General features: G+C 41.4%; 1 protein-coding gene across 2 annotated transcripts in view; it reads right to left on the reverse strand.

Annotated features, from left to right (window-relative positions):
* The window catches only part of cnnm2b (cyclin and CBS domain divalent metal cation transport mediator 2b), an 83,408-nt gene extending 60,283 nt beyond the window's left edge, over nucleotides 1–23,125 (reverse strand). For both annotated transcript variants that reach the window (XM_047365985.1, XM_047365984.1), the window contains exon 1: nucleotides 19,735–23,125. In XM_047365985.1, coding sequence (XP_047221941.1) covers nucleotides 19,735–21,220 — 1,486 coding nt within the window. In that variant the 5' untranslated portion in view covers nucleotides 21,221–23,125. The remainder of the gene's footprint in view (nucleotides 1–19,734) is intronic.
* Between the last annotated feature and the right edge of the window lie 3,060 nt (nucleotides 23,126–26,185).

Here is a 26,185-nt window from a genome sequence, read left to right on the forward strand (position 1 = left end):
TTCAATTTTAGTATCATCTGACCAAATCAAAGTCTTCCATTTTTGTGTAGTTTTGTCCATTTTTTTCCCCACGCGGCTTGTGTCCAACTGCAAATTGGAATGAATACAGCTTTCTGATAAGAATTCAACAATCTTACCACTCTTCCCCAGTGGCCTGATTAGTGAAGTCCATGACGAAATGTTGTCCTGTCTACAGAATCTCCCACCTGAGCTGTGGATCTCGGCAGCTCCTCCCGAGGTAACTTGGGTCTCTTGGCTGCTTCTCTGATTAATGCTGTCCTTGCCCAGCCCATCAGTTCAGGTGTCTTGATATGTTTGCTGTTGTGGCATATGCTTTCCATTTTCTGGATCACAGAGCTCAGTGAGATGTTTCAAACATGAGATATTGTTATCCAGCCTAAACTTGTAAGCTTTAAACTGCTCTGCAACTTTCTCATGAACCCGTTGGCTGTGCCTCTTGAAGGCCCCCTTTGGTTACAGTTGGTTGCATTGGATTTCATTTAGGGTTATCAGAGTAAAGTGGGCCAAATACAAACGTTTGCCAAACATATCAGATCTTTATCTTATAAAAACAAAATTGGAAAATCATGTAACCATTTCCTTCCACTTCACAAATACATTGTGTTCGTTTATCACAAAAAAATCCCAATAAAGTACATTGAAGTTTTTAGGTTGTAATGTGAGAAAATAAGTTCAAGCGGAGTGAATACTATTACAAGGCACCATAGTTTGTTTTTGTCGATGTAGCCTCTGAATCTGTTTTCAGTAAGATCTTCTGAGTCTTAGATCTCTGTGACGACATCAGTCATAAAGTCTAAATAATCTGTTAACAAAATTAAAAATAAGGACACGTAGAGGTCTGGTGTGATCTCTGTTGTGGGAAACGGCTTAATAAAAGCAATGTGGGGGTGGTTGCATTCTGAATTGCATAATAACAATTTTTCCACCGTGGTGCATGGCGACAGAACCTAGGCAACATGTGCTGAAGGCGAGCTCGGCTCCTTAACTACATGTACAACACAGAACTTCAAAAGCTGTTCTTCAGGAGCAGCCATCATAAGAGGCTACAGGACGTGACATGGGTCACTAATGAGCCTGCAGGTGGGTTGTTACAGAAAAATACAGCAGTGTCATGTTAATGAGAAGAACACCCTGCAGTCACTGATTTATGCTCAATGTACATATTTTACCACTTCAGACAATTTGTCACCGTTTTGATTTCTGCCCAACCAAGAAGAAACCACTATATCTGCCAAAGCGAACTATCCCTTAAACTGTGTGCATTGTAACCACTATATGCAGCCTGGTAGATGAAGCTAACATTAAAGGGGAGCAGGGGGTATAAAGGGGGTACAGAGGGTATAAATCAAACATTTTTCGTAAATAAAAGTTCATCTACACAGTGCTAACCTCACTAAAATGTGTGATTACTTCTTTCACAGCAGCTTACTGTGTTTCTGACTGCACCTTTGGACAAGTTTGCCAAGTGGAGCAAACTTGAAGGCTAAAGAACTTTCCTTTCAATTCCAAATATAGCAAGGTGATACTTGGCTGTTTCTTTGGAGGACAATCCCAGCATGGGTTTGGATGGTAGCACTGCATGATGGGAAACCTAATTCAATGCAAGCAAGTTGTAGTTATTTGTTTAGGTTTATTGCAAAAATGCAGTTTCCGTTGTCCAATATAGAAGTTCTGAGGAATGCCACATGGGATCTATGAAAAAAATAAACAAATGTAAAGAAAAGTCTTAATGCCAGATCAGGCAGGCTTTGGGAATGCACCATGTCTAGATTCACACTCAACTGCTGAAGTAATCGGGTCTTAAAGGCCTACTCCATGTTGTAACAGAATCTGAAGAATGTAGGCCAACACACAACAGAGTTCAATCCAGTCAACATCTAACACACCAGAAGTCAGCCATTTATTTCTTCACTGGTGTTCGAAGCTGCAGATGTAGCATTATATTGATGAAAAATAAAAACTCCTAAAAGCTTTTAATTTATTTGTTAGGTTTTAGACTAACTTTCTGTTAAATTGGATTTTAACTGACATGGGCATTAAAAATACATTTGCTAAGGTCAAATCTGAATTTCCCAGTGTTAAATCTGCACTAACACCCACCCTTATCCCTTGGAACTTGACCTAATTTTGTGTTTTCATCATTATGAAGGTAAAAGATATTTCTAATAGAATATATTTCCTGTGTTTAAATTGAAATGACAAAATTTTCTACTGAACCCCTGAAAAATCTTTTAGGGGCTAAAAAGACATCACCCTTTGACCTACAGACAAGAGACAAAAAGTAAAGACTAGCTGAGTTTAAAGGTTTACTACACCTTTTTAATTTTTGTTTCTGTTTGCTAACTCAAGAGGAACTCCCTCAGGAATCGTTCCAACAACTCTGGGATGAAGATTGTCAAGTAAGGTAGGGCAACACCATTTGATGTCAATCTCACCACGTTAAGACACTAAGATACAGTAGCATCCATTACTGTAACTACAGTCATGGAGAACTGAAGTACACCCCATGATTAGAGAAATACCAGGGAAGCGAGCTTTTGACCAAAATCGGATGATTTCCTGACGCAAATTGGAGACGGAGCTTTGTGTTAATTTTGGTGAGCAGCGGTTTTGGCCTTTGGACCAGTCTCTTTCTTATTGTTGAGGTGCTTGAGATGTTGTTCTGGGTTCTTTTCTGATCTTCTGGATGAATATTAACATGCTCTTGGGGTAGTTTTGGTAGGTCCACCACTCATGCTCTATGTTTTCCCCATGTGTGGATACAAGTTCTCACTGTGGTTCGCTGAAATCTCAAAGCCTTGTAAAGGGCTTTGTAATCTATTAGATGTCAATGATTTTGATGCTCATCTGCACCCTCACTGTCTTTAGATCTGCTTAAGCCTACTTCATGTTGTCAGACTGATTCTATTTAAGAGATTTCTTGAGTCTTCAGGTAAAGCAGTAATCAGGTGAGGGTATGGCAAGAAAACCTCAACCAAAGAAATGTGATCAATCATAGTTAATTTATGATTTCACAAGGAGGCCCAGCTAACCTTGGATAGCGTTTTTACCCTCAATAAATGAAATCATGATTTCAAAACCGCTTTTTGTATTTATTCAGGTTATATTTGGTATTAAAATCCATTTCATGCCCTGAAACATTTCTGTAACTGTTGAAATTCAATAAAATTTAATCAGAGTTTTGTTAAGACCTCAAATGAAATATGAAGCATGAGTTAGTCTACTATGGTTTTGAGAACATACCTTTCAAATACAAATGACTGCACCTTTTTAAGAGAAATCCTATTCCACACAGGAGAAAATCTTCTGCCCTATAATACCAAGCATACTGAGATGCAGCAAACCTTTGACTTGAGCTATTCACTTCTGATAAAGTGAGCAGCTGGCTGATTACGTCTTTCTGAGTACAAAGGAGAGTCCCTCATCAGGAAACATTAAGGGTTTTTCCCAACATGATGCCATTTAATCCCAGCACAGAGGTTTACCAGGCATTTGCTGTCATATGCTCCACAAAAACACCCCAGAAAAGGAAAACCAAACACAACAGTTTTGCCAGTACTACAACAGGAGAAACATTTTTTTTTTCTCTTTAAGACTAAGCACTGCACACTGAGGTCATTTAGGTTGCAGAATCTGAATTAAGCATAGATTGGCCTATATTACAGCAATCAGGGGAAGTAGTTCAGTGTTTTTACCCAGGAGGCCTTACTCTGAAACTGTAAAGAAACTTAATTTCTCAGTGCTGCAAAGCAATAGTTGAATACAAGGTCATATGAATATTTAACATTTTATTACAAGCAGGGAGCTGACCAACAAAAACAACACCCAGTTTACAAGAACTAGAACTAACTGAGTTTAGGGTCATGCATATACACAATGTGAAGTGAGCTACATCCCATCCTCTGACTCACATTCAGGAACTTTGACTTTCAGGAATATCACAAAGCCAAATTCCTGTTTTTGACTCCCCTACTCGGTTTTGTCCCAAATGGCACGCACTGACCCATTCATTAACCAGTGAACCTGCAGTTTGACCAAACAACCCCTGCATGACGGTAATTGTTGCGGTCGGAGACACAGAGCAATTAATGAAGGGGCCAGTAGTTTCCACAAGGGTGTCTGACTGTATTAAAAGGCTCCTGCGTGAAGCTGACTGTGACCCCTGACCTATAGAAAATTAACTGTGCTATTTCTGCAATCAGAAGAGCTTAATGACAGTATTGCAGTATATTACGCAAGAGTGTAAAACGGCCCAGAATCATCTCCAACAAATTCACAACATCTACGAGACAAGAAACACCATCTGCATCAGCACAATGTTTCTTTCTGTAACAGTCTTGAGACGAGTATGCAGCTCTGCGAGAGGCATCAAATTAATTAACAGTGACTTACAACACAAAGCACTTTGAAGTGTGAGTGCGCTGTGAACAGAGCCAGATTGACTGGAAACTGTGACCCCGCCGCCCTCCCTTCAACAGTTGCTTATGACTTCCCCGGGGGGGGAGGACCGAAGGCGAATTCCCTCTGGTGTGCCGCCAGCCGCAGGAACACCGATTCAGCCGCTAAAGCTGAACCGAGTGGTTTACTGTAAGTGTGTTGGAAATATGATGTGAACATAGACAGCGAACATAGCGATGGGAGGCAAACGAAGTGAAAAGAAAACTATAGTAAGAAGAAATGCAGTGTCAAGGAAAAGTATTTGTTACCCACATTTTGTCGCATCACAACTAAAAGCTTCAGTGTATTTTGTTAAGATTCTGATAGTCCAACACAAAGTGGTGCATAAATGTGAAGGGGAATGAAAATGATATAAGGTCCTCTTTTACACATAAAGATCTGAAAAGTGTGCCTTTGCATCCAGCCCTTTTTCTCTGAAACTACTACATTAAAAAATGCAGCCGATTATCTTCATGAAGAAAGGAAGACAGAATGTAACGTAAGTAATGCATTTGAGTAGAAGAAGTAGAGAAATAACAATGTAAGAGCGCAAATCTGAGGACAAAAGACTTTGAAAATGTCTTGTGGGGCGAAACAGAGTAGTGAAGAGCCTCACAACTACATTTAAACACCAAAGTAGCAACAGAAACCCTGATGAGACAGACTTTCTTCTTCGTGTCTTCGTTCTTTTTCTCGATCAGCGCTATACTGCTGCTGAAACAATCCATTGAATCCATTGCAACTGCATGACCTTGTTTGGTCTGGATGAAAACCTTTAAAAGGCTCCTAAATGCTTGTGACCTGAGTGTAGGTTTACCTTGTGCATGAATGGTTTAGATCAAAGCATATTCTTGTGTTTGAATGGCCCAGTCAAAGTTCAGATCAAAATCAGACTGAGAATTTTCTGCAAAAGTTGAAGTTGCTGTTTCACAGCCAATCTGACTGAGCTTGTGCTATTTTGCAAAGTAGAATAGGAAAATATTCAATCTCTAAACATGGAAAGCTGGTAGAGACATACCCCAAAAGACTTGCAGCTGTAACTACGGCAAAAGACAGTCTAACAAAACAGACTCATGGAGGCTGAATACAAACACTTTCCAGATTTATTTTTGGAAAAAACTTTGTATCAATTGAAATAATTCATATTAAAAGTTGTAATGTGACTAAATATGGAAAGGTTCAAGGTAAAGTTAAACTTTTACAAGGCACTGTCTCTCAGTCAACGGCATACACTCCTCAAATGGCATCAGATAAGTTTCTAATTAAAGACATGCTCAGGGAGGTTTTTTCTGTTACATTTTTAACCTCTGTACTCCCAGAAGCTTCTGTATACAAAGGCAGACAAAAAGCAAACAAAATCATTTTATAAAAGCCAACAGTCTTGTTGTAAATTGTACATTACAAACACACAAGAGTCAATTAATGGCTTGGCCTTCTTTTTTTTAGGACCAGCTAAGGATACAAGGATAGTTTTCTAGTAGTTTGCAACTTCACCAGAATGTTAATTTATAAAGACGTCTCAATAAAAATGCAAGATCTCATAAAGATCACATCAGATAAAAACATGGGCTGCAATCAGTTTCTGTCCAGACCTCGTTCACGCACAGGACAGCATTTGTAAGCTTAAAAGATAAGTGAACAAAAGAAGCACAAAAGATGAAGTGTCAGGGGTAAAAGATATCTGCAGCACAGGAACAGTATCTGAAAGTACTGTCAGGATCTGGGTTGTGTTTGTGTTTTTGTGCTTGCTACATGTGTTCAGTGTTTTCAGACGGTGCTGGAGTTCTCAGGTGTGCTGGGTGACAGGTGCGACTTATTCTACTGATTACTTTGAGGAGTACTTAAGCAGGAGGCTGCCAGCACTTTGATGCCAGAGTGTTTTGCCCACAGTGGTAACATGCTCAAGCCAAACACTAAATCTATGCTTTGTTCTTCAACCTTGTTGTAACTTTGTTTATGCTCCTTCGCAGGCTAAGTAAACCTGAACCCTGGGTTTATGTCACTGAATACTGACTATGTGTCCGGAAGTCTTTCTGGATGATCAAGGCCATCTATGTTCTGAGGATTTCATTTCCTATCTACTGTCTTCGTCTGGATTCGCATCTAGCTGGCAGTTTCCTGCTACCTTCGCCTCCTGGACCAAGCGGCAAGCGTACATTGTCCACCCTCCAACGTAAGCATCTGCACACCAAACTCATTCCTGTTTTGCTCCGAGCTCACACTGAACAGCACCTAAAGAACCTTCTACACACCTGGATCCTGAATGCCTCTTCTCCTGGTGACCTGACCACACCTATTTAGTAAGCTGTTCTCTTGTTTGCATTAATTCCTTGTTCTTAGTTCGACATTATTCAGTTCCCTATGTTTCACCAGTGCTCTTCCCATACAGTTGGAGAATCATCCGTTACGTTCCTGATTATCTTTGTCACAATAAACATCCTTTACATATTCTGTTCTCTGGAGTGTTCTCTGTATGTGGGTCAGATCTATTGCAAACTAAATGACAAGTACTGTCTTTTAAGAAACTGGATTAAAAAGGAACTGACTCAGGACATGAAAGGCGAATCATCCTTTAGTTTATCTACTGTAAACCGCTTTTCAGCAAACGGCTCTAGCAGTTGGATTGTTGATGCTCAAATATTTTCTTTAGAATTTGCCATAAATTCATCAAGACAAAAGGGAACAAAGTGTGTCTGTAAAAGTCTGCAGATACTATTTATATTGGTCAATTTCTTAATAGTTTGCTACATATAAAACTCGGCATGATATTAGGGTAATACAACTTTAAACCACAATACCCCAATGTTTACAAAGAAATTTATAATACAAAATGGACACCAATATCTGTTTTATAGCAAAAGAATATTCCAACAATTGCTAAAATATAAGATTCATTTTTTACATTCAAAATAGTTTCTAGAGAGAATCAAGGGACTACATTTGGTACTAGTTTTCATATAATAAACAGAATATTATACATTTCTAGCATTCTGCTCCTTATAGAGGAACACATAACCAGCTGATATTAGCTGGTTAGTTAGTCAGGCTATCTGCTCAGTAGAGCCTGCAGTCAGATGTTCAACACACCTGCTGCTTGCAGCTCACAAACTGTATTTGTGTTAATCATAACTGGAAATACATTAAATTGCCTAAATTGTTGATGGCTTGCATTTATACACATGAACTTCAAAATAGTTTAATATGGTGTTGATCCACTCTTTGTCACCATTATAGCTTGAACTTCTCTAGAAAGGCTTTCAACAAGTTTTGAGATGGGGTTCATGGGTATTTTTAACCACAGTCATGTTGGAACAGGTAGGAGCCATCCCCAAACTGATACCAAGAAGTTGGGAACATGAAATTGTCCAAAAATGTCTGTGTGTGTGTGGAAGCTTTAAAATTTCCTTGCAATGGAACTTATGAGTCGAGCCCAACTCCTAACAGTCCCATACCATTATTCAATTCAAAAATACTTTATTAATCCCAAAGGGAAATTAAATGTTGTAGCTCATTATGAGGGTTTCCTCAAAGAGCCGTTGTAGATGCTGATGGCTGTGGACAGGAAGGATCACCTGTAGCGCTCCGTCTTACAGCAGATCTGAAGAAGCCTCTGACTGAAGACACTCTGTTGTTGTAGGACAGTCTGATGAAGAGGATGCTCAGGGTTCTCCATAATGTTCATTTTATGAAGAATCCGTCTTTCCACAATGATCTCCAGAGGTTCCAGAGGAGTCCCCAGAACAGAGCCAGCCTTTTTTATCAGCTTGTTGAGCTTTTTTAAGTCCCTGGTTCTGATGCTGCTTCCCCAGGAGATGATGGTAGAAGATATCACACTTTCCACAACAGACTTATAGAAGATATGCAGCATCTTGCTGCAAACACCAAAGGACCTAAGCTTCCTCAAGAAGTACAGTCTGCTCTGTCCCTTCTTGTAGATGGCTTCACAGTTGCATCTCCACTCTAGTCTGTTGTCCAGGTGAACACCGAGGTATTTATACTCCTCCACCACCTCCACTTCTTCTCCCATGATATAAATAGTTTTTGACTTATTCCTGTTTCTCTTAAACTCTACAATCATCTCCTTTGTTTTAGTCACGTTCAAAATTAGATGATTGTTTCCACAAAGCGGTCCACCACCTTCCTGTACTCAGCTTCTTGTCCATCTCTGATCCACCCCACGACTGCAGAATCATCTGAGTATTTCTGCAGATGACAGGAGTCTGTCTTGTACTGGAAGTCTGAGGTGTACAGAGTGAAAAGGAATGGTGAGAGTACAGTCCCCTGTGGTGCTCCTGTGCTGCTGACTATCTGGTTGGACTCACAACCCTTCAGTCTCACAAACTGTGGTCTGTTTGTCAGGTAGTCTTTGATCCAGGATTGTTGAGGCCTCTACCTGAGTCTTCTGGAGTTTCTGACAAAGCAAATCAGGTTGGATTGTATTAAATGCACCGGAGAAATCAAAGAACATGATCCTCACAGTGCTACTGGCTTTGTCCAGATGACAGTGGGTTTGTTGAAGCAGGTTTATGATGGCATCTTCAACTCCAACTCCACAGCGATAAGCAAACTGAAGGGGGTCCTGATGGTTTACTGTTTGCTTACTCAGGTGGGCCAACAGGAGTCTCTCTAGGACCTTCATGATGTGAGATGTCAGGGCAACAGGTCTATAGTCATTGAGGACTGATGGGTGAGTTTTCTTTGGTACCAGAACAAGACAGGAGGTCTTCCACAACACAGGAACCTTCTTCTGGGCCAGGCTAAGGTTGAAGAGGTGCTGCAGAATCCCACAGAGCTGCTCTGCACAGGCCTTCAGGACTCTAAGGCTGACACCATCTGGACCTGCAGCCTTATTCCGATTCAGTCTCTCCAGTTGTCTCTTCACTTGACTTCTTGAGACACACAGGTGGAAGGGGGAAGCAAAGGAAGCATCAGCATCTTCTGATATGGTTGAAGGCAAACATGTAGAAGCAGAAGGGTCTAGGGCTGAGGTGGAAGATAAAAAATGTGAGGTGTTACTGGACAGCTGTGGGTCCTGTGGGTCAAAGGAAGGTGGAATGTCTGTTTGGCTGTGAGCAGGAGAGGAGGATGCTGAACTTGTTTCTGAACTGAACCTATTGAAGAATGTGTTCAGTTCATTGGCTCTATCCAGACCTCCATCGGTCTGATCATCCTTCTCCTTGAAGCCTGTGATCTTCTTCATCCCTGTCCATACATCTCTGATATTGTTTTGCTGGAGCTTGCTCTCCAGCTTCTTCTTGTACACCTCCTTGCCGTCTCTTATCTTGACTTTAAATTGCTTCTGTAAACTCCTCAATAATTCTCTGTCTCCCTCTCTGAAGGCTCTTTTTTTCTTGTTAAGCAGGTCCTTCAGGTCACTGGTGATCCAAGGTTTGTTATTGGGGAAGCATCTCACGGTTCTGGTGGGGATGATGTTATCCACACAGAAGTTTATATAGTCGGTTACACACTCAGTCATGGCATTGATGTCCTCTCCATGTGGCTGGGACAGTGCGTCCCAGTATGTAGCCTCAAAGCAACCTTGCAGAGCTTCTTCAGCTTCCTGTGACCATTTTCTCACAGTCCTCTATTACAGGTTGCCTCTGAACAAGGGGCTTATATTTCGAGCAGAGAAAATAAGATTGTGATCTGATTTGCCTAGAGGAGGTCTTGCTGTAGAGATGTATGAGTCCTTAACATTTGCATAAAACAAATCCAAAGTTTTGTTTTCTCTGGTAGAGCAGCTGACAAACTGTTGAAACGTTGGAAGTATAGCAGATAGTGAAGCATGGTTAAAATCACCAGAAATTGCCACAAAAGCATTGGGGTTTTGTCTGTAGCTTAGCAACAACTGAGCTGATGGCATCACATGCAGTGTCGGCAACAGCGGAAGGTGGAACGTAAACTGTTGCCAAAATAACACTGGTGAACTCTCTGGGTAAATAATATGGAGGAAAACTTACTGCCAACAGTTCAATATCTGGACTGCAGAGATGACACTTCACAGTTACATGTCCTGGATTACACCATCTGTTGTTCACAAGTACTGTCAGTCCACCTCCTTTACATTTGCCGCTCCTCTTTAAATCTCTGTCTGCTCGTATGGTTAAAAAGCCCGGCAGAGAGACGCTGGAGTCGAGGATATGATCCTGCAGCCATGTCTCAGTAAAACACATACAGGTCCTTCTCAAAATATTAGCATATTGTGATAAAGTTAATTATTTTCCATAATGTTATGATGAAAATTTAACATTCATATATTTTAGATTCATTGCACACTAACTGAAATATTTCAGGTCTTTTATTGTCTTAATACGGATGATTTTGGCTTACAGCTCATGAAAACCCAAAATTCCTATCTCACAAAATTAGCATACCATTAAAAGGGTCTCTAAACGAGCTATGAACCTAATCATCTGAATCAACGAGTTAACTCTAAACACCTGCAAAAGATTCCTGAGGCCTTTAAAACTCCCAGCCTGGTTCATCACTCAAAACCCCAATCATGGGTAAGACTGCCGACCTGACTGCTGTCCAGAAGGCCACTATTGACACCCTCAAGCAAGAGGGTAAGACACAGAAAGAAATTTCTGAACGAATAGGCTGTTCCCAGAGTGCTGTATCAAGGCACCTCAGTGGGAAGTCTGTGGGAAGGAAAAAGTGTGGCAGAAAATGCTGCACAACGAGAAGAGGTGACCGGACCCTGAGGAAGATTGTGGAGAAGGGCCGATTCCAGACCTTGGGGGACCTGCGGAAGCAGTGGACTGAGTCTGGAGTAGAAACATCCACAGCCACCGTGCACAGGCGTGTGCAGGAAATGGGCTACACATTTTTCAGCACGACCTGGCACCTGCTCACAGTGCCAAAACCACTGGTAAATGGTTTACTGACCATGGTATCACTGTGCTCAATTGGCCTGCCAACTCTCCTGACCTGAACCCCATAGAGAATCTGTGGGATATTGTGAAGAGAACGTTGAGAGACTCAAGACCCAACATTCTGGATGAGCTAAAGGCCGCTATCGAAGCATCCTGGGCCTCCACAAGACCTCAGCAGTGCCACAGGCTGATTGCCTCCATGCCACGCCGCACTGAAGCAGTCATTTCTGCAAAAGGATTCCCGACCAAGTATTGAGTGCATAACTGTACATGATTATTTGAAGGTTGATGTTTTTTGTATTAAAAACACTTTTCTTTTATTGGTTGGATGAAATATGCTAATTTTGTGAGATAGGAATTTTGGGTTTTCATGAGCTGTATGCCACAATCATCCGTATTAAGACAATAAAAGACCTGGAATATTTCAGTTAGTGTGCAATGAATCTAAAATATATGAATGTTAAATTTTCATCATGACATTATGGAAAATAATTAACTTTATCACAATATGCTAATATTTTGAGAAGGACCTGTAATACTGCATGCCCGGTACTCTGGCTGGGTCCTTTGTAAGGCTTGGAGTTCATCCAACTTGTTTCCCAACGATCTCACATTGCCCATCATAATCGACGGAAGAGATGGTTTGAACTTCCTCCTTCTCTCTCTTCTCTTAGCTCCTGCTCTGCATCCACGGCGTCTCCTTTTCAACTCATCAGGGATTTGTGGTTGTAGTTGAAGTATTATTTGAGCTTTTGAGATATTAATCAGCTGCTCCCAGTTATAAGAAACAACCCCGTTGCCATGGCAATGCATCATAACAAATGTCCAAAAATAGAAAGTTTTAAGAAAAATCCTCCAAGCTGCACAGCATCCGACACTGGAGTGGACAGTCGTCCAAAAAAAAATCAACTGTATCCACCACAAGACGAGTAGTTCCCAAAAAAGAATAAATCAGAATCAAAAGTAACAGAGCTACTCCAACCTGCTGCCACCTTGAGCGGTGCAATTCTAGAAATCCACTCTCCGCCAAACTTATTACTTGACACAATGCAGTCAGACAAGTACCGTTCTCCTGCTGCCTGCCAAACACAGTTGTCCATTAGATTGCAAGAAAAAGGGCATGACTTGTCACTCTGCTCAGTGATTTTGCGTGGCCTATGACTTGGTATGAGTTGCTGTAGTTCCCAATCACTTCCACTCTGTTATAATACAACTAGCAGTTGACTGTGGAATATTTAGCAGGGAGGAAATTTCACAATTGGACTTCTTGTTGTGGTACCGCACTGGCATTCACTGTGCTCCTGAGAGTGACGCATTCTTTCACAATTTTTTTTAGAACCAGTCTGTATCCCCAAGTCAAGTGTTTTAGACATATGTAGTGTTTGGGACTTGAACTGCAGTCAATGAGTTAGACGGGTGACCCAATAGTTTTAGGCAATATAGATATACAGGGGTTGGACAATGAAACTGAAACACCTGGTAAATTATTAGTATGGTGTAGGGCCTCCTTTTGTGGCCAATACAGCGTCAATTCGTCTTGGGAATGACATATACAAGTCCTGCACAGTGGTCAGAGGGATTTTAAGCCATTCTTCTTGCAGGATAGTGGCCAGGTCACTACGTGATACTGGTGGAGGAAAATGTTTCCTGACTCGCTCCTCCAAAACACCCCAAAGTGGCTCAATAATATTTAGATCTGATGACTGTGCAGGCCATGGGAGATGTTCAACTTCACTTTCATGTTCATCAAACCAATCTTTCACCAGTCTTGCTGTGTGTATTGGTGCATTGTCATCCTGATACACGGCACCACCTTCAGGATACAATGTTTGAACCACTGGATGCACATGGTCCTCAAGAATGGTTCGGTAGTCCTTGGAAGTGACGCGCCCATCTAGCACAAGTATTGGGCCAAGGGAATGCCGTGATATGGCAGCCTAAACCATCACTGATCCACCCCCATGCTTCACTCTGGGCATGCAACAGTCTGGGTGGTACGCTTCTTTGGGGCTTCTCCACACCATAACTCTCCCGGATGTGGGGAAAACAGTAAAGGTGGACTCATCAGAGAACAATACATGTTTCACATTGTCCACAGCCCAAGATTTGCGCTCCTTGCACCATTGAAACCGATGTTTGGCATTGGCATGAGTGACCAAAGGTTTGGCTATAGCAGCCCGGCCGTGTATATTGACCCTGTGGAGCTCCCGACGGACAGTTCTGGTGGAAACAGGAGAGTTGAGGTGCACATTTAATTCTGCCGTGATTTGGGCAGCCGTGGTTTTATGTTTTTCGGATACCATCCAGTTTAGCACCCGAACATCTCTTTCAGACAGCTTCCTCTTGCGTCCACAGTTAATCCGGTTGGATGTGGTTCGTCCTTCTTGGTGGTATGCTGACATTACCCTGGATACCGTGGCTCTTGATACATCACAAAGACTTGCTGTCTTGGTCACAGATGCGCCAGCAAGACGTGCACCAACAATTTGTCCTCTTTTCAACTCTGGTATGTCACCCATAATGTTGTGTGCATTTCAATATTTTGAGCAAAACTGTGCTCTTACCCTGCTAATTGAACCTTCACCCTCTGCTCTTACTGGTGCAATGTGCAATCAATGAAGACTGGTTACCAGGCTGGTCCAATTTAGCCATGAAACCTCCCACACTAAAATGACAGGTGTTTCAATTTCATTGTCCAACCCCTGTATATCTCAAGTAATAAAAATGTGACTGACTCAAAAGCAATTGCAGTTAATAAAGTGCTCTTCTTTGCAGCCTTTTAGCTCACCAAGATTTTGCTCAGGTGAAGTCATTAATAAAAAGTCACCATAGTTCAGAAGAGGAAGAAATGATGCTGAGATATTTTCTTGGACTTGCTGAGAGAAAAATGTGTTGTTTCTGTAGGAGAAACCCAGCTTGGTATTTAATTTAGGCACAAGATTGTTAATGTGCTCCTTGAAAGAAAGTTTATTATCTATGATCGCAGCAAGGTACTTAAAAGAAATGAACATCTCAATTACTGTTTCATTTGCAGTTTTAATTGTAGGAATAATAAATCGTAGTGATTTATCTTATGAAAACAAAATTTGCTTAGTTTCAGTTAAGTAAGATGTAACTATACCTGATTAGAAGCATACTGAAGAGATTTAAAAGTTTGTGCAAAAGAACTGGAAGAACAGCAAATGACAGCATTGTCTGCATAACAGTGATGCATGGCTTGTGATAGGTCCTGAAAGACATTATTAATAAAGACCATGAATAAAGGTGGTCCAAGAATTGAACCCTGAGAAACACCCTTAGTTAGAGGGAGACATGAGGAGCATGATCCTCTTCTTTGCATACGCTGCGTTCTTTCAGAAATATAATTTTTGAATCAGCCAACAGCCTGACTAGATACGCCTATTTGGGAAAGCCATGTTATAAGAATATTTTCATCTACTGATCTACACTTGATAGATCGATGAACAGAGCAGCACAATATTTCCAACCATCTAAACTCTAGATGATATCATTCACCACTTTGACAACAGCTGTAGTCGTACTGTGCTGGGTCCTAAAACCAGACGGATGGTGTGACAAAACATCGTTAATATCTAAATAATAAGTTGCTCACAAGCAAGTTTTTCCAAGATCTTTTACAAGGACACATAACTTAGAGGTTGCTCTGCAGTTACCAACAACACAGCAGTCAACACTTTTTAGTAAGGGAAGAAGAAAAACCGACTTTTAGATTTCAGGAATCACATTGCTGGTGAGACAGACTGGAGATCAAAGTTAATGGTTCCCCAATAATTTCTGCACTTAATTTAAGAGAAAATTTACCAAGTTTATCCAGACCTGCAGATTTGCTTGTGTCAATGTTTATTAAATTTCTACAAACCTCAGACACGCTAAGTGAAGCTAAAACCCTGAGAACCAGAGGGGGGAGGTTCAGAATCAGAATCAGCTTCAATGCCAAGTTTTGTACTGACAACACAAGGAATTTGACTCCGGTACACTTTGCTCTGACTGGAAATCCTGTTCTCCTAAATCAGATTGTATAGATTCAAACAAGTGATCAGAAAAGACAAAGCGTTTGTTAAAACAGTCAACAACTGCTGCCTTATCTCTAACCACAAGACTACAATCACCAATAGTATTGGGTAGATCATTTCTGTGTGCATCTCCATATGTAGATTTAATCATGTTCCAGAAATTCTTTGAATTTTTCAGATTACTTGTCTTTAATAAATAGTACTATGATTTAGCCTTCTAGGCTTTGGAGGTAAAATGATTTCTAAGTTGTCTAAATATCAAGCCACAGTGAAAAAATGCCACAAAACAAACATTGCACATCTCCCTGAACACACCACACCTATAGTTAAGCATGGTGGTGGCAGCATCATGTTGTGGGGATACTTTTCCTCAGCAGACGGTCAGACTTGATGCGAATGTGAATGAAACTAAAGACTGGGCAATCCTAGAAGAAAACCTGTCAGCGGCTGCAAAAGGCTTCAGACTGGAGCAGGCGTTCACCTTCTAGAGAACAATCAACTTAAACTTACACCAGTAACAAATGGGCAACAACTCCAGTAAATAGATGTGTAAAGCTGGTACAGAGATACCCAAAAAGAACAACTACAGTGAAAGGTGGTTCTGCAAAGTACTGACACAAATTCTGTAAAACAAAACAAAACAAAAAAACACTGGATGCCATGTAAGTTTTCTTCTGCTTCATAATTATCCACTACTTTGTGTCGGGCTATCAAATTAAATCCTAGTGAAACACATTGAAGTTCATGGCTGTAATGTAATGAATGCAGTAGGTGAAAAAGTTTAATAAACACGTCCCTTTTGTCAGGTGTTTTCCCCCAGGCCCTGAAAACAGCAATTATCAAACCTCTATTGAAAAAGAGCAACTTGGACAAGCTGCTACTACAGAACTACAGGCCTATATCAAACCTCCCCTTCATCAGTAAGATTATTGAAAAAGCTGTGTTTAAACAGTTAAACAACTTCCTAACAACGACCAACCGCTTCGATGTCTTTCAGTCAGGCTTCCTGCTCACCACAGTACAGAAACTGCTCTTGTCAAGGTGTTCAATGACATCCATATAAATGCAGACTGTGGAAGAACCACAGTGCTGGTATTATTGGACCTTAGTGCAGCATTCGACACTGTTGATCACTCCATTTTATTAGAGCGCCTGGAAAACTGGGTCGGCCTTTCTGGTACAGCACTCAACTGCTTTAAATCCTACTTGAAGGACAGGGACTTTTTTGTGTCAGTAGGTAACTTTACATCAGAGACCACAAAAATCATATGGGCGTTCCCCAAGGGTCCATCTTAGGGTCCCTCCTATTCAATATTGACATGCTCCCCCTAACTCAGATTTTAATAAACAACAACGTAAGTTATAACTATGCAGACGACACAGCTATACGTTACGATGTCACCAGGGGACCATGAACCCATTCAAGCGCTGGGTAAATGCTTAGAAGAAATCAATGCATGGATGGGCCTAAATTTTCTTCAGCTGAATCAAAACAAAACTGAAGTAATAATGTTTGGACCAAAGGAAGAGCGTTTAAAAGTTAGCACACAGCTTCAGTTAATACAGCTAGAAACCACCAGTCAGGCTCGAAACCTGGGTGTAGTGATGGACTCAGACCTGAACCTTCAGAGGCACATAAAGACAGTAACAAGGTCGGCCTTCTATCACCTAAAGAACATCTCCAGGATTAAAGGACTAATGTCTCAGCAGGGCCTTGAAAAACTAATTCATGCGTTCATCTTTAGTAGAATTGATTACAGCAACGGTCTCTTCACAGGTCTGCCTAAAAAGTGGATCAGACAGCTGCAGTTGATCCAGAACGCTGCTGCTCGTGTCCTCACTAGAACTAAGAAAGTGGAGCACATCACCCCGGTTCTAAAGTCCCTACACTGGCTCCCCGTAGATCAGAGAATAGAGTTTAAAATACTTCTGTTAGTCTATAAATCACTGAATGGCTTAGCACCAAAATATATTACAGACTTGTTGTCAGTGTATCAACCACCCAGACCTCTCAGGTCTTCTGGCTCAAATCTACTCTGCATACCCAGAACCAGAACCAAACATGGAGAAGCAGCTTTTAGTTTTTATGCTCCACTAATCTGGAATAAACTCCCAGAAAACTGTAAAAGCACCAAAACCCTAAGTTGCTTTAAATCAAAATTAAAAACTTTTTTGTTTAGAGTGGCCTTTGATTGTGCCATCTAGGCATAATTAGTTACGTGTTCAGTCCAATTTTCCTTTCATTTTCTTATCCATCATTATATTCTCTTTATTTTATTATTTTTTTTATTACTTCTGTTGTTTGATTTTATCATTTGATTTGTTTCTCTGTGTCTGTATCTGTTTATTTTCTTTGTGATTGTATTGTAATTGTATGTACAGCGCTTTGAGTGTCTCGTTGCTGAAAAGCGCTATATAAATAAACTTACCTTACATTACCTTAAAGGGGGTCAATACTTTTGCACTGTACGTGGTGGTAATAATACTCTGGTAATACAACACTGCAGGTCAGTGGTTTGTTTACTCTCAATAGCGGTGTGCTTCTGTAACCAGTAAACTGTGATGAAAACAAATAGTACATTATGTAATGCTAATTTGGCATGGAGGACTTCACCTAATTTCTGGTAATGGAGCTGAATGATTTGCTCTGTTTTACCTCCTGATTAATCCTCTTAAAGTAAAGTAATTATTCTAAGGGGCATGCAAGGCATCAATCATGCTTTTTCCAACATTTAGAGTATTGGTAAATGAGCTGCGAACAGCTGTCCCTTCAACAGCTCTGCATTTAGAGGTACAGAGAAAACAAAGATGTACTAAACCCGACAGCAGGAATTGTTTTAGTCAGTCAAAAAAAAAAAAACACCAAATAAACCACAGGTGAGGTAAACATCTTTGTCAAACGACATGCGTGGACAAAACTCGGGGGGCTCAAGGGTGTTAGAAGCTGTTATTCATTATCCACTCAACTGCATTCCCGGGCCGGACAAAAGCAGTTATCGCCACCATCACTCAGATGCAAGCACGAGAGAAGCAGACGTATTTAAGCAGGTTCTCGGACGAGATGCCCTCACCTGATAACCCCAGCACCGCTGTTGCACCATTCCCACATGTCCTACTGCTTTGCAAATCAGAGAGAGGGGGAGACATGAAAGGGAGGATTCAGTGGGAGAGAGGCAAGGTAAGATGCTGTGGAAAGCTGGTGGAGAGTGGGAGAGTGTGAACATTAACACTGAGTGGAAGTGATGGAGAGTGATAAGGGCACCTCCTGCTCCCCCTTTACAGGAAGTTACCGGCTGAGTATGTGGTTGATGAGGCTGAAACAAACCCAACATGGTGCTCCTCCCAGTTTTGCTTTCACTGCAAGGAATTCCTTGTAAAGAAAAAGGAGGACATAAAGACCTCCTCGTTTTGTTTCTGAAAATCAGGTTTTTAGACCATGTGAAGTCATTTGAAACAATTTGGTCTGCAGGTGAAACAACGGCATTCAGCGCGGAATAAAAGGTCAGCTTTGGTTCACTATGTCATAAATTATTACATAGCCCATCCCTTTAGCTGGTTAGACTTGGGTGAGTCTGTAAAGAGAGAAACCATTAAAAGGTATAATAATCTAAGCAATACTTACTACAACTACTAAAAGAGCTATCTACATAGCTGCAGATAAGATTATTATGACTGTAATAGTCAATATCTTCTATTAGCTTAACATCAGTTTGAATAATTGGTACCTTCTGTTTTAAATGAAAGCAAATAAATAATGTTCTATATTTTTGATACAACTCTGTGTGCAGCAGAATACAGTGAATCGCTGGTGTTTTTATGCAAGGTTATCATGCCCTGAGAATCCTATATGGGTCCATGCCATGTTACAACTAGGCCTGTTGAGAGTAAAACAATATACTCTATATCTATATAGCACATAATAAACTATTCCTGACAAGCATTGCTTCACTGAATGAATGATCCAGTGGTAAGAGCAAACAGTAAGGTGAGTATGGAGAACAATGTAATAATAACTAAATGAATTGGTAAATTAAGAAACAGAAATAACTGAAAGTAAATAAACAGGAGTGAAAATGGTCAAAATGAATGAGATTCAGTGTTTTGGTTTAAAATTTCTCTCACACAAATGTGAGAGAAATTGATTTAAAAAAAAGCAGCAGATTAATACCTATACACGATAACTACCCACCCACATAATTAATGTTTAAAAGAGGTCGAAGTACTGAAATAATTATATATGTGCCTAAAAATATAGCAGAAATTCACATTTACCTATATGTCTAATATAAATGGCTACTTAACTCTTCATATATTATTGGATTGTGGCACTTTTGGCTTTCCGTACAGAGCGTGTGTTCTTTACTCACCTTTTTTAAACTCCTCCAGCATCGCATCCAGCTTGGTGTCATTAAACACAAAATGCAGCGGGTGGCTGTAAAACTTGGTGATGGTTTTGAGCGGCGTGCAATCATCCGGGTCCACGAAGGCCAGGTCCTTGACAAAGAGGAGATCCACTATGTTGGACCTGTCGCCTTCGAACACCGGGATGCGCGTGTAGCCGCTCTTCACGATCTCGGACATGGTGTTGAAGTCCAGGATGGCGTCCCCGGGGATCATGAAACAATCTCTCAGCGGCGTCATGACGTCCTCCACGGTTTTAGTCCTGAGCTCCAGTGCGCCCTGGATGATGTTCAGCTCCTCCTTCACCAGGTCGTTGTAGGGGTCCGTGACCCGCAGCATCTCCAGCAGCTTCTCCCGGTTGTACACGGTTCCGATCTCCTGTCCGAGCAGGTAATCCAGGAGCTTGCTCACCGGGTAGGACGCGGGGAAGGTAAGCAGCATGAAGAACTTGGTAAGGAAGATGGTGTTTGCCCCCACAGCAAGGCCGTGTCTGGAGCAGATGGCCTGAGGAACAATTTCTCCAAAGATCACGATCCCGATGGTGGACATGACCACCGCAATCAGCCCGGAGCCGGCGATGTCATCCAGAAGGATGGTCAGCGTGGTGTTCACCAACACGTTCCCGAGCAGGAGCGAGCACAGCAGGTAGTTCCCCTGGCTCCTGACCGGCTCGATCTTCTTGGCGTAGTTCTTCTCCCTCTCCGTGCCGCAGTTTTGGACTATCTGGAGCTCCATGGGGTCCAGAGCCATGAGCCCCAGGTTCAAGCCACTGAACATACCAGACAGACAGAGCAGCATGGAGATGAAGATGACCTGGAGCCAGAAAGGCAGCAGAAACTTTTTCTCCTCCACCACTATCACTTTGGTGTCGTCCCCATCGTGGTAGATCCAGGTGTTCTCCGTCCACGGGTCGTGCATCCCGGCCACCGCCGGCGTGGAGGTGGCGATGCAAAGGTAATACGCCTTACTCCTCTCGGTCTTCCGCAGAGGTTTGACCTCAATTTCAACAATTCCGGATGTTTTTCGATTCAATATGATGTTGGGTAGTATAATTATATCCGAAGTCCTAATTCCGCAAGGATGCAAGAGGGACGAGTCCTCATGGCTCTGGTTATCCCCAAAGGAGCTGTCAAAGCCCCCCAACGCCCGGCTCCGCTCGTGTTCCGTGAAGGCAATCTTGGACCAGGTCTCGTTGTTGATATTCTGCCCGTAGACCCTCAGTTTCACCCGAGAGCGCTCGCTCACCCGCAGGTAGCCTTTATCCATGAAGGAAATGTCGTCCGTGTCCTCCAGCCGGAGCCCGATGATGACGGTCTCCTCGGAGCCCTCCTTGCCACTTGTCGGGGTGACACAGCAGCCAGTGACAGTTAAGAAAATCATCGCCAAAGCTCGGACCCGGTTGAGTGACGCCATTTTTGCAACGGTGGGTCCCGGGGATAACGGATCTGACATATCGATGACCAATTTGGGCAAGCAAGCTCCTGAATGAAAAGGGCTTTGAAAAATCAGAGCCAGTCGGAGTCCGCCTTCATCTCCGCCCAGGGCTGCCGTGACTTGTGCATCGGGACCTGCTCTTTCCCACTACGTGTCCGACACTAAGGAGCAGCCAGCGCAGGCTTTCAGGCCAACTCGTGCCTTTCTCGATGTCCCCAAGACGGGCGACGGTAAGGACCAATCAGAGGCGGCGGCCGAGCCGGGAGGCGGGGCGTCCGCAGCCTCCTTGGCGAATCAGATTTCCAAACAAGTGCAGCTCATCTTGAGAGGCAGAAAGAACTCTACCCGTGACTTTTTAAAGTGGGTTCCTTTATGCACCCTGCACACAGGGGACAACACCTCAGAGATTCATAGAAAATAAAGCCACATGTTGGGAGGCTGGGTCATTATCACTGTTCAGAGGAGCATACAAGCTTTCTGTGTTTCTGTATGTGGACTTAGGTTAAGATGAGGATTGAAGATAAAACATGTTCAATATGTTCACAAGCCACCTGCAGACAGAGAATAATAAATACAGGAGCCTATCAGTAAATTAGAATATTATTAAAAAGCTAGTGTATTCCAATCATTTTACAAAAAAATGTAAATTTACATATTATATGAGAAATGTCAGGCGTTTACTTCTGATAATTCCGATGCTTAAATCAAGCTTCTTCCAAAACTGGAATATTACATGAGACCAATAAAAGGCATTTCAAATACAGAAATACCTTCCAAGTGAAAAGTATGCCCATGTATTGTGCAGTATATGGTCTTAGTACTGGGTTTGGGGCTTTTTTTCATTTGAAATACTGCAAAAATTCAGCATGGCAAGGAGGAAATCAGCCTTTGGCTCTGCTGAGGAAGCCCAGGTTGCAGCTTTCAGCTTGTCTGCATTGTTGGCTCCTTGATTGTTCCTCCTTTTCAGCAAGTTTGCTGGCCAATAAGTCACAGTCTTAAAATTGTCATTAAATAAGTGCTTACGTTTGGTAATATGGCAGGACACAAGTCCTGCTGGAAAATGAAATCAACAGCTTCAAGCTTGTCAGCCGATCGAACCATGAAGCATTCTTAAGATTTTAGACTTTAGACTTAATAAAACACAGTAGACACACACCAGCAGAAAACATGGCATCCATCTATTCTATCTATCTATCTATCTATCTATAGAAATATTCTGAGACATTATGAACACATGGAATATTATCAGAAAAAGATGAAGATCCATGCAGTCGCTTTGTTTTAACTGTTTGTAAATATATTTTAATAGGGAAGGCTGTTTATTTTGCTGTAATATGAAAGGTCAGGTTATTTAAGAATTTGTAATGTGGTATTTTGTACTTTCTTGTTGCAGTTTCCCTTCAGATTGAATTCTGAATGTTCATTTGAAACTTAATCCCAACAGAACAAAATTTCCTGATATCTAGTAATGGGTTTTAAGAGAGATCAGTTTATAGATGACACAAAGAAAATATATATTGGCTTTTAGTATTTTTACCTGGCTTGAGCCAGTTTGGGTGCCCTGCTCATGCAAATAAATAGGTACACATTAGCTTTGATGTCTTTAGGCCTTGTCCATATAAAAATAGATTTGTTTCATGAAATGACTTTCATATTTGTCCTTTCTGAAAAGTTCCTTGTAAACACATAACCTTTCCTAGAAATGTCATCGTTTGTTGAAAACTACCCAAAATTCTTATAGTGACTGCCAGACCCATATGTTGGTGTTGTCACTGAAACGCACTACTCGTGCTCGTACTTGTAGTCTTCCGCTTCTCTGGGGGCAGCAGACTCAGTGGAGACACCCAGACGTCCCTCTGCCCAGATACCTCCTCCAGCTCCTCCGGGGGGAGCCCAAGGCGTTCCCAGGTCAGCCAAGAGACATAGTCCCTCCAGCGTGTCCTGGGTCTCCTCCCGGTGGGACGTGCCTGGAACACCTCCCGAGGAAGACGTCCAGGAGGCATCCGGTATAGATGCCCGAGGAACCATTACTGGCTCCTCTCGATGTGGAGGAGCAGCGGCTCTACTCCGAGCCCCTCCCGGATGGCTGAGCTCCTCACCATATCTCTAAGGGAGTGCCCGGCCACTCTATGGAGGAAGCTCATTTCAGCTGCTTGTATCCAGGATCTTGTTCTTTCAGTCATGACCCAAAGTTCATGGTCAGAGGTGAGGGTAGGAACGTAGACCGACCAGTAAATTGAGAGCTTCGCTTTTCGGCTCAGCTCTCTCTTCACCACAAAGAACCGGCACAGCATCCGAGCACGCGTGACGCTGGAACACACTAGAACTACAATATTTAGAGCATGTACTTCATACTTGCTGTTTTAAAAGCTGACAATAAATAATACATGTTGTTTGTTTGTTTGTGTGTTTGATGCATTTGAGGTTGAAGCTTAGGTTTTTGTGTGTGATGCAATGTTTTAGGCCTTTATTTTACCACAAAGTCCCACTGAGATCATAAATCTTATTTACAAGGGAGACCTGGCCAAGTTAGCAGTCAAAAACAAATCAAACAAATCAAAAACAATGAAAAAACATGGATATAATACACAATAAAACAGAGTTACAGCTGTTTATACACAGTGGCTCTTATTGTTTTCAAGTTGCTTCATTTTGTTTTTCTACACAAAAGTTCAACAAATTAAAAACGCTGTCAGCAAACGAGCTTTTAAACTTTTCGTTTTTTAGAAACTTATAAAATATTGTGCTTGTGAAACAACAATTTATTAAAAAATACTATAGTTTATTTAATAAAATAAATAAAATATCAAATTTGCATGTCCAAACCAATAGCAGTGATTTAAAAAAGCAAAAAAAAAAAAAAAAAACAACTTAATTTTAAACTTTAGTTAACAGGAACCACTTATTTTATTTGTGTATTTTAGGATGAACATTTTCAATTTATTGCACAATTTCATCATTTTTATTGAATGATTTGATTATATGTCTACTCCTTTGTTTGATGCTTATATAAACACATCTACTGGGAATTTACCAATTTAGGGAAAAATGTTCTGTTTTATTCTATCACATTAAGACAGCGCATTATGAATACCAGTTAAACCAAATAAACCTGTTCTTGAAGTCTCACAGGTATTACAGCATTCATTAGCAAAAGCAAAGTAAGTTTGTGTGTTATATGAAGCCTCCTGATTAAGATGAATGAATAAAGTGTGCACAGGTTTTTCACAGGTACTATTTTGTAGTTCCCATTTCTGTTCACTTACCTTTTTCTCTTATTTCGGGTTTAGGATCATTATGATTTTCTGTCTGTTGTAGGAGTTTATTTTTCTCCCATATCATGGTCATTTATTAGATGCTGTTAGAAAACATCCTAAATGCACACTTAGAACAAGTGTTTACTTTTCTACATAGTTTGAAATGCATTGAAATTATATTTCATGCAAATCAACATTTGAAATTGAAATAAAACACTCGTATTATATGTAACCTATCAGGGAAGGCTTATTGTAATCTATTAGTAGTTTCTCCTCCTACAAAAATTTATAAATGGAAAAAGTGGATGGAAGAAGCAAAAAAAAAAACAACACATTATCCAAAGTAAGAGTTAATACAGTTACATAGCATCAGTTGAAATATCATGCATGCACAGTATGCTGCTGGGCCTGTATTTCCAAGTGTTCTTTGCACAATCATTTGCAGAAGTCAGCAGATTCTGTGCTGCAGCATCCCCCTGTGGCTGGTCTGAGGCCTTGGCTGCCCGACTAAAAGGCCAGTTTTAAGGGATCCACCATGTTAGCCTGTTTCAATAATTCAACACCAATAAAGACATCAGGAGTGCAGAAGACACACACACACATGAATACATCCATTACAATGTCAGATATACAGTCATGTCTCAATCAAGATAACCGTAAGGACTTTAGATGTGTTTCAAGAGGGAAAGCTCGTTGTAATCAATATTCAGCAATATGTTTGACACACATTTGCAGACTTGCTACATGGCTAAGTAGCACACTGGATGTTTAAGAAATCACCACTTTATAACACCAGAAAAACACTGCAAATGATCCTCATCAACCATTAGTCGTGTTCACCTCAGGGGCCTGGGGGCGTCCAGAGGGCAAACCATGGGACACATTCAAGTGAACCTCTAAGCCTCCACAGTTATTTGATATCCAACACAACCAAGCATCAGTTGCTAGAATATAACATTAATTTTTTATTGATGGGTGTTTCTTAAGGACTCATTTTAAAGTGCATACTCGTAATAAATGTGTGTGTGCGCCAAATGACTCAAGAAGCTGATAAGATGGCATCCCATTGGCTGGGAAGAGAACATTCCTTCCTGTTCAAGGTTCCCCGGCATGACTCCACACTCTGGTTATGACTCTGAGACAGCTGCCTGACCTTCCTGTGTGTGGATGTGTGCGTATGCATGTTTCAGTGGGTATGAGCGGGATAGTGTGCAGCATGCGTCCTGGTGTACACATGTGGTTGCGACTGTGTGCACAGCAGGGCTCACTGGGTGTGTCACACAATTCAGATTGATCCCAGACACATACTGACCTCCAATGGTTAAAAACAAACAAATAAATCCGAGAATTCCTCATGCAGGAATTTGAATATAACACTGACCTTAGGGTTGATACAACACGACTCACAGGAGCCACCCAGTGGCTGGAAGCTGAAGTCCTCTGCAAAGGGAGTCAAGATGTAGGCCGCTTCTCCATCCACCTCGAACACTTCATTCGTCTATTGAATCCAGCCATGTTTAAAATCATGAAGACACAGTGCATGGCAAAATACTGTTTGTTATAATTAATGGAGTCTTGAATTCTGCTCTCTTTCAAAAAACCGTGAAGAAGAATGTTGAAAAAGTGTGCTTATGTTATACAATAGACCAATGATCCAATACAAAGCATCAAGTCAACCTCTGGATGCCTGAACAATAATAATAAAGACAAACTAGAACTAGAAAGG

This window comes from Girardinichthys multiradiatus, chromosome 5, assembly GCF_021462225.1.
Source record: "Girardinichthys multiradiatus isolate DD_20200921_A chromosome 5, DD_fGirMul_XY1, whole genome shotgun sequence".
Lineage (NCBI taxonomy): Eukaryota > Metazoa > Chordata > Actinopteri > Cyprinodontiformes > Goodeidae > Girardinichthys > Girardinichthys multiradiatus.